Source organism: Girardinichthys multiradiatus, chromosome 5, assembly GCF_021462225.1.
Source record: "Girardinichthys multiradiatus isolate DD_20200921_A chromosome 5, DD_fGirMul_XY1, whole genome shotgun sequence".
NCBI lineage: Eukaryota > Metazoa > Chordata > Actinopteri > Cyprinodontiformes > Goodeidae > Girardinichthys > Girardinichthys multiradiatus.
The window spans coordinates 28,682,426-28,692,009 of record NC_061798.1 but is presented as its reverse complement, the minus strand read 5'-3'; the positions used below and the strand labels follow the sequence as shown (position 1 = coordinate 28,692,009).

The window sequence follows — 9,584 nt, the reverse complement described above, 5'->3', positions numbered from 1 at the left end:
GTTGTGGGTCTGTCACAGTTTCAGTTGTTTAAAACATTTTAATTATCACTCTGTAAACTTGGATGAGTTTTGTTGTGTAGCTGTTTTTCAGGTAGCCGTTTCCTGACATGGGAGGATCAACACACATCTGTCTTAAATTGTTTTTCCATATTTAAGGCAAAGAGAAAACGGCTTCTGTCTCACACCATACGGAAATTCAGTGGATTGCCAATTAAAGTTCCTGCACAGTCTACTTAACCTTGAAAGTAATGTAAAATACATTTTTTATCTGAAAGGAGCTTTTGGAGGTGGAAGAATAATTGCAGCATTGGTGATTTGGTTAAAAACAAGCAGGAGTTAACATTATTTACATAAATATGCTAAACTTAAAGCTTGTGATAAAAACAATTGTGTGAAATTAAATGAAAGGGTTTAAATGTTTTTTTTGTTTGTTTTTTTCTAAAAAGCATTTAAATAAATTCCCAGCTACTGCATACTCTCCCTTTTGATAGAAACCATGAACTAAAAAGGGGTCCTGTTGATAAATCACAAGATAAATAAGTATAAAAATACTAATCATTTTCATATACATGGAGGCTGCAGTCACAATTGTAAGCACAGTTAGAAAGTTAAATAAACTTTCTGAATTATAGAAAGTAATGCTCCAATACGTTAGAATGGAATTTACAATTTAAATAAAGTCCAGAAAAGATTGAACATGTTTTTACACAGGCTGCTCTCCTATGCTGCTGAAACTCAGAGTCCACAGCCAACCGTAACTGACCTCAGTTCTGATCTTTTTGATTGGATTAATATAAAAGTTATGAATTTAAAGATAATCGCTTCATAAAGTTGCTATATAGTCTAAGATAGATCGACCATTTGTGGTGTTTGATTAAATACAGGCTTTTTTTGGAAAAGAAAAAAGATTTTTCTGGTGAACACTGATCTTGGGAAAACATACACAAATCTAAATTGAAGAAAATGACTCACTAATTCTGTAGATTTTTCAATGAGTTTCCATTTTATGTAAAAGCCATTAAAGTCATGGAAAATACTAATGCAAAGAAATGTCTCAGTATTATGAAAGAATGTGATCTAGAAACCCTCAAATTTGAAACAGTCTAATTTGTTATTTGACTGTTGATTTTATTTCTTTTGTTTTTTCTTGAATGCAACCTTTGGCAGATTTAAAAAGAATCTTTAGTACAAATGGCTTGTTTGTAAATGATAGTTCAATAAAGTTGTAAAAAAGAAAAAGATAGTTTAATCTTGTGGACTGTGATTTGGGGGAACGTCCAGCAGGGGGCGCAGCGGATCAGGAAGTGAGATCCTCTGTTGACTTTCAGACGTTCATTATTCAGGCTTCAAACCTAATAATGGCTCACAACAGGTAAGGAGTACTTCATCCTCCTGTGATGAACTGTTTTGAAGTGACATTTTACAGTTAAGTAGGCGAGGAGTGTTCAGGTTTTAGTATGCGCATAAGTCCGAAACAGGGGCATGTAATTATCTCAAAATGACATTTATTAAGTTAGTCTCCGTATTTTAATTATCCTGTAAGTTTTCAGTAGCAGTAGCTATCGGTCTAATCACTTTAAATACAGCTATAGTCACGGTCAAGACCAAAACGTTGGCATTGTAAGTTAACTTTAAACTAATTCATGTATTTGTTTATTTGCCAGCCAAAAAGGTTTCTCTGACAGCAGCGTTCACGTGGATGTTAAGGTAATGTGACGTCATTTCGCCATCCTTTTGCCATTTCTTGCATTTACATTTTGTTCTTTTCGTGCGCAAAAAAAAAAAAATCCCTGCCACGTGATTTATTTTTCCTCCAAAACAAACAATATTTTGAAAAATGGTGAAGAGCTCTGTTGCATGGGGTCTTTCTACTTTGCATGTTTTTCCCGTGTATGCATTATGGGTTCTCAGCAGGTTCTCCTGCTTCCTCCCACAGTCCAAAAAACAAGATAGGACTGATCAGCGTTCTCAAATTCATTGAACTTGTCCTTTATTTAGACAGTGGTTTCCAAAGCTGGGGACTCAACTGTGGGCCATAAAAGTCCAAAGGTCTCAAGTGAACTCTTTTTATGATTCAATGATTGATCGTTCTCACAAGTAAGCATGACTTGATAAAATAATTTTGTTTTATAAGTTGAGCTTGCGGTCAGAGAGGGAAAGAAACCCTTTTACTCAATATTTTTCAAACTTAAAATCGTACCTTGTCTCCTCACCTCAGAGCTTTTATCCCCAAGCATTGAGGTAAGACTCCTCCTCCTCCCTGGGCTGTAGTTTAAAAGTAAAAACAACACACATGTAGGGCTTAAAATTTAGATTATTCAGCCACATTTTTTTTTGTTAACTGATGAAAAATGATCTGAGGGCAGGAATAATTCATTGCTGAAACCATAACTTACCAAAGGTAAAGCTGCAAACAGTTTAATAAGTATCCAAGTTTCAAAAGGACATATCTGCAGGTTTGTGATAATCATAAAAGGGCAAAAAAAAAGCCCTTTTGCTGAACTAACCAGTTACTTCAAAAATAAAGCTCACTGCACATTATTTGGTACCAGAACAAACTGCTTTACTGCAGCTGCTGGTATCATAGCCGAAGTTGCTAACATAATCTGTCTTTCAGCAGCACCACCAGGATAGAGGATACAATTTGACCTGTATTCAGTGCTTGAGCTTTTCTCTCTAAAAACAGGATTATTATGGAAAGAGGCTCCAGAAGACATCGGACCTGAAGACCGGTGCCTGTGTAGCTCCAGCCCACCCTCCTCCGACCTTTGTTCGGGAAGCCCTGAAGAAAGTTCACTCTGAAGTCACTGCCAAGTAATTAGGGGAGGGTGATGCATTTTCCTTTTGACTCTGGAAAAAAAAGCTTTGAGATTGATATGTTTCTAAATCGCTCCCCAACCAGGTACTATGGGTGTGGTCTGGTGGTGCCAGAGTGCTTGGAGGGCTGCAGGATACTGGACCTGGGCTGTGGAAGTGGAAGGGACTGCTACATGTTGAGTTTGCTAGTTGGGGAGAAAGGCCATGTCACTGGCATCGACATGACTGAGGCCCAGGTACTGAGCATCAGCATTGCAATGACACCTTATTCTGTTGTCAAAACACAGACTGACTCTTCTCCTTTAAGGTGTTTTCTGTAAGTGGATCTAAACATTGTAGACGCTCAACAAAAAGCTCAAAATGTTTTGAACTGGTTAGAGAGGTATATACTCAACAGACAAGAATTTGTACGACAAAAGATAATAAAAATACAAAATTATAAGTTGTACATGTGATGTACCTCAAGGCTCACCTCTACCGCCAACAATATAAATAATGCCAATTAATGACGTATGCAGAGAATCAGAGGTAAAGAAAAAGTGTTATATGCATGTCACACAAAGGTTTTCTGCTCTGGTATGGAATTGCAAAACGTTGTTAGAATATGAATAAATTGTCTTTTAAATTGACTAAAACAAACTTTAATATAAGATTGAGAAGAGTTTTTCTGGGAAAAACACAACATCTACTAAATAAGAAAACATGACCTTTCCACGTCTGTCTTACTGTGTAGAGGTTCAGTGAAACGCATATTATGATATGATAAGATGCAAACAATGTGTACAATGCAGAAAAGGGCCATCAGATTAACAGATAACGCCGGCTACAGAGACCAAATAAATGAACTCTTTTTAAAATCAAAAGCTATAAAATGTCAGGATCTAAATAAAACAACGCAAGTAATATTCAAAGCAAGAAATGATTTACTTTCAGATAAAATAAAGCAACTGTTTCCATAGAGACATGGGGATGTAATTTAGAAGAAAATGCAGTTTATCAGGACAGTTTAAAAAGTATGCGGGTTTCTATGCATTCGGGGAAAGTCTGAAATTTATACCGAAGTTTGAAATAAAATTTTTATTTGTTTTCAGAGTAAGTATAAGTATGGAAAAATGAAAGAAAAAAAACCCAGAAAAATTATTACATTTCCAGAGTTTATTTTTTTATTCAATGATCTAAAAGTTAAAAATCAAATCTATGAAAAATATAGTTTTTATGTTGGTTTTATTTATATGGTAAACCTCACTTTTGTTTTGCCACAACAAAACCTAAATTTTTGTCCAATTTGATGATCATTTTGATTTCGGAGTTAGTAACTGATAAATACACACAAAGGGCCATTTCACAGCTTTTTTGGCCTTTGGATACTTTAACTGGTTTCACTGGTGGGTTTTAAACTGGATGCAATGTTCTGGAACTGGGTTCAGATTCTTTATGGATTTTTACTGAGAAGGTTTGTCCAAATGCCAAAAATAGAGTGTGTTGTTTAATGATTGGTGATGGGGAAAAAGATAATAAAGCACAAGTAGGTGAAAGTTTTGTCAAATATCTATAATATAAAAAACAAACAAAAAAAATGAAAATATAATCTGGAAAATAATTGATTTTTGAATTTAAATCTTTCTAGTAATTGAGTTTCATTTTCAGGAATGAAATAGTTCAAGAGGTGAATGGAAGCTAATTAAAATAATATATAAAATACACATTTTAAATTAATATAAAGATGAAGAGCAGCTGGACAGTTGAACAGTAAAATACAGAAATATTGTTGGTTTTTCTTTTTGTGTTCAGCTGTCAAAAAAAAAAAAAAAAAGCTTTTTGACTGAACGTTAAGAAGTGTACATTACTAAAGTAGTTGGTAAACTGAGTCATGTAATTGGGGTGGAAATATAGAAGTTTTGCAACACGTTACAAAGAAGTGTAATAGGAGAAATAGGAAAATGTTAAGATTATGAATGCTGCAATGCATTCATAATATGTTTCAATCAAAATACATCAAAAATACACATGTTCAGATTACATGTGCAGCCTTCCTGAAAACTCCGATATCTTTCTTCTGTTACAGCTAGAAGTGGCCAGAAAACACACCGATTATCACATGAAGGAGTTCAGCTACAAGAAGCCAAATGTCAGTTTTGTCCAGGGCTACATCGAGGCCTTAACTGAGGCGGGTCTGGAAAAAAACGCGTTTGATATCATCATGTAAGATATCATCCTTCCTTCATCTGTCTTGCTTCTCCTTATAGTACCTGGTGTTTTCTACATTGTTGGTTTTTCATGTTGCGTAGATCGAACTGCGTGGTGAACCTTTCCCCAGACAAGAAGCAGGTGCTGGCTGAGGCATACAGTGTACTCAAGGTACTCAGCTTTATCCATTTTAATAAAGTTTTGTCTATTTAAAACGGTGTAGATTTGAGTTCGGGTTGCTGTCATTTTTACTACAAACATTGTTTTTCTCCTCAGGATGGGGGTGAGCTGTACTTCAGTGACATCTATTCTAACGGACGACTGACAGAGGAGATTAAAAATCACAAAGTGTTGTGGGGTGGGTCACTTTGTTCTGCTCCCACTAAACCAAACTCAGCTGCCCTAAACAAAATCAGAACTTTATTTTAACAAAGACGCATGTTTATGGTAAAAACATCTAATCCAATTGATGACCAAATTAAACATTTTCCTTGGTTTGGTAATATGCTAGAAGAAGATTTGTTTTTTTTGTTTGTTTTAGAAATTAACGTTTTTCTAATCTGAAAAGCTAATCTCTTCAGTTGGGTTTGGGTAAGTACCCAGTTTTAGTGCAAACTGTCCCGATGTTGACCCCTGAGAGATGTAGCTTCTGAAGTAGTCAGTGAGAGCTTTGTTTACTCCTTCAGGGTGTTCCAACTTTTACAGATAAACCCAAAATTATTCATATCCCTGGCAACTATTGATTTGATGTTATTTTCATTCATCTAAAATGTTTGTTTCTGACAGGAAATGAAACGGGTATCAATGATAAGATAATGAAAAAGGAGGATACATTTAGAAAAAACTAATTGATCTCTTTTTATTTACATTTTATTAAAGATGTGAAAATTGATCGCTATCCTCAATAATGGATAGAACATTCTTTATTGGTATTATAGCAGCCAAGCCCTTCCTATAACCAGCTTTTTGCATGTTTTCCTTGTTTTAACATTTATCTTTTTTCATGAGCTCTGAATCTTTGAGGTTGGAAGGCCTCCTTGCCATCACCCTAATTTTTAGCTCCCTCCAATCCAGTCTAAACTCTAGCTGCAAAATGTCAATATTACTTCCAGTCAGACAAAACATGTTGGTAAAATTAGGACTTCTTTAAACCTAAATCTGCCAGCTTCTATTTGTTTGTAAGAAGTGTTCAGGTATAATTCTCCAGGCTAGATCCTGAGACAGTCGTTTTCTTTTTGGTCAAGATCGATTTTTGTCTCATGGTGGAGCAGTGATTCTTCTCAGAGCTTGCTGCAGTCTGTGAGAGACCTTAACCGTTAAAACTAAAAGCTGGTTTATGTTTGCAGGTGAATGTCTGGGTGGAGCCCTGTGGTGGAAGGATCTGCTGCAGCTGGCTGAGGAAGTGGGCTTCAGTCAGCCGCGGCTGGTTACGGCCAGCATCCCTACGGTTGACGATAAAGAACTGCAGGACATCCTGGGTTTGATGCCGTTTTCTGTCACTTATGGGTTGTTTGTTGTGTGTTTTGACATTGTTTGGTTGACGCTTACAATGCTGCAAAACTAAGCTGGACAGAAATGTTGCACACCTATGTTGAGACTATTTTTTGGTGCTTGTGAGATGGTCATGACATCATCAGTTTTATGAACCAAAAAATGTCTGAATTTCTGCTTGACAAGTGAAACAGTAATGACAAAGAAAAAAAGATTTTAATTACATTAATTTACCTACCCTGAAAATATGAAAAAATTGGATGAACCATGACTGTTTGGACCCTTGGGTCAGTGTTTATTGTGGATCATTTGGTTTAATTCAGTGACGTATTTTAACTTGCAGATTGGATTTTGACACATTCCTGATTTCCCAAGACTTTGTTTGTTGTGTTTTTGCTTTTTTTCCTCCCTTCTTTTTCTGTGCAATATGCGATTTCCTCCCGATATATGTTACATCATATTGAACCTAAATTGTTGGAAACATTACACTACAGTGGACTTACACAGGTGGACTTTGTTTAATGATTTGTAACCAGTTGACGATTCATGCATGTGTTTATGCAGGTGACTTCAAGTTTGTTTCTGCCACATATCGTCTGTTCAAAGTCCCTAAAGGCAACAACAGGACCTGCCAGGTCATGTATAATGGAGGCATTACTGGGGCAGAGGATGTCTTCCACTTTGACTGTCAGTACACCTTTAAGGTCTGTATATATCCTGCATAAAGGAAAACTGCAGCTCAAGGTTTTGTGCTCATGCACTGTGTGTAAATTATGTCAAACATGGCTGTCTTCAATAGACCAATCAGGTGGTAGAGGTGGATGGAGAAGCAGCTTGCATCCTGACACATTCCAGATTTGCAGAAGACTTCACTTTCCAGCCACCGGGGGGCTCCTGTAAGCCTTGTGACAAATCTAAGGTCAGTGTCACACGTACGTTCTTGCATGAGAAAACCTCCAGCTTATTGCCTCTCTGTTCTGCATTCCTGATGCCTTTATTGCTGTTGAATTATTGATACAGGCTGACATTGTGGATCCCTTTGAACTGGCCTTACGGTTGACCAGCAAAGGCCTCAGCCCAGCCACAGGGGGATGCTGCAGCGCAAAATCTGCTGACTGCTGCAAATGATCACAGGAAGAGCACTGAGAAATGCAGCAGCATGCTGTCTCAGAATATGTTCAGTTTAGATGCTATTTGATTGTATTGTTTTTAATCATTTTCCAGATCATGAGTTTTATTTGTGCCCGCTAAAATGAGTAACTGGTATACATTTCAAACTGTGCCTATTCTAAATGTGCCTTTACAATGTTTTCAGTGACAGAAGAAAGATGGCAATTGAAAAGAAAATCTCACATAATTTCTGGCTTTTGTGATTTTCCCGAATTTACTTAGAAAAGTAGCTCAAAGGTTATGAGATTTTAAAAAAATGATTGTGTATTTGTATTCATCCACCCCCCCCCCCCTCTTTACTATGTTGCCACCAAATAATATCCAGTACTTCAGAGGTCACCTAACCAGTCAAAATTACCAGCCTGTGATTGCATATCAATACATGTCCAGCTGTTCTGTGGAGGCCTCAGAGGTTTGTTAGAAGACATCAGAGAACAAACATCATGAAGACCAAGGAGCACAGCAGACAATTGAAAGAAGAGCTAGATTATAAAATAATATCCCAAGCTTTGAAGATATCACAGAGCTCTGTTCAATCCATCATGTGCAAATATTTCACATGGCAAAACCACAGACCTACCTAGACACTGTCCACCTGAGCTGACAGGGGAGAAGAGGAGAGCATTATTCAGAGAAGCAGCCAAGAGGCCCATAGTACCTTACGGAGGAGCTGCAGACACCCACAGCTCAGGTGGGAGAAGGTATTAGACGGACAACTCTTAGTTGTGCACTCTACACATCTTGACAGTTGGTATGAGATGTTTGTATTGTTCCACACATTTCCTCTTTGGTTTCCTCTATTTTGTGTGGAACCTGACGTGTCACTTGATGTTTTAAGTCATGATACAAACAACTAAAATTAAACAAGGTGGAGTTTGCTTCTACTATGAACGAAGGACATTTACAGCAGCTAGAGAGGGATCTGAAAATAAAAACTTTTATATTCACTGAGAACACTACACTGCTGCTAAAGTGTACCTGGCAAAGAAACTAGATTTTCACTTAAACACTCAAGTTCCAGGTATTTATTGAGGAAACAAAATGCCAAAAACTACCATATACACAGCTAAAAGGTCTTTTCTATTTTGTTTGATAAATAATGAATCTTGTAAGTGACCCACACATACAATGTGTATTTCTTGTGAGTAAATGTCAGATCTACCACCATCCATGATCTTTACTGACAACAGAAATATTGCACTACAGGCTCTGCACCTGTGAAGTTGTAATCCAGTAACCGCCTTCAGTGATACATCTCTTACAGTGCTGTGGGCAAATTTTAGCCCATTCTTCTTTGTAGAATGGTACTGCAGACACCTTGGAAAGGTTTGAACAATCTGTTTAAGCTCATACAGCAACTTAAATCGGATTTCGATGCAAATTTTGACTTGACAACTCTAAAACCAGATTTCTTTATTACACTGGCAAAGAGGCTTAGTTTTTGTTGGTGTTGATTTGTCTGTCTGTCCGTCCATCTGTCTGCAAAATATCTCAAAAAGTTATGAACGGATTTGGATGAAATTTTCAGACAAGGTGCATATTTGGACAAGGAACAGATGGTTAGATTCTGGTGGTGATGCTATATCCACAATTTTTTGAAAGCATTCTTTATCATTGCCAGACATGCTGCGACAAAATGAAATTCCCACATAGTGCCTCACCCTGTCAGCAGCTGACATACAGGTCCTTCTCAAAATATTAGCATATTGTGATAAAGTTCATTATTTTCCATAATGTCATGATGAAAATTTAACATTCATATATTTTAGATTCATTGCACACTAACTGAAATATTTCAGGTCTTATTGTCTTAATACGGATGATTTTGGCATACAGCTCATGAAAACCCAAAATTCCTATCTCACAAAATTAGCATATTTCATCCGACCAATAAAAGAAAAGTGTTTTTAATACAAAAA

At 36.7% G+C, this 9,584-nt stretch overlaps 1 protein-coding gene across 2 annotated transcripts; it reads left to right on the top strand.

Annotated features, from left to right (window-relative positions):
* Window positions 1-1,276: 1,276 nt before the first annotated feature.
* Window positions 1,277-8,549, top strand: as3mt (arsenite methyltransferase). Of its 2 annotated transcripts, none has more exons than XM_047366013.1 (11): window positions 1,277-1,372; window positions 1,665-1,707; window positions 2,687-2,814; window positions 2,903-3,053; window positions 4,883-5,019; window positions 5,106-5,175; window positions 5,281-5,362; window positions 6,351-6,482; window positions 7,060-7,199; window positions 7,295-7,414; window positions 7,516-8,549. In XM_047366013.1, the coding sequence occupies exons 1-11, from the start codon at window positions 1,359-1,361 to the stop codon at window positions 7,621-7,623; spliced, it is 1,125 nt and encodes a 374-aa protein (XP_047221969.1). In that variant the 5' UTR covers window positions 1,277-1,358; the 3' UTR covers window positions 7,624-8,549. The 2 variants fall into 2 exon arrangements, with proteins under 2 accessions (XP_047221969.1, XP_047221970.1); XM_047366014.1 differs by having other exon boundaries at window positions 1,310-1,372; window positions 1,686-1,707.
* Window positions 8,550-9,584: the final 1,035 nt, after the last annotated feature.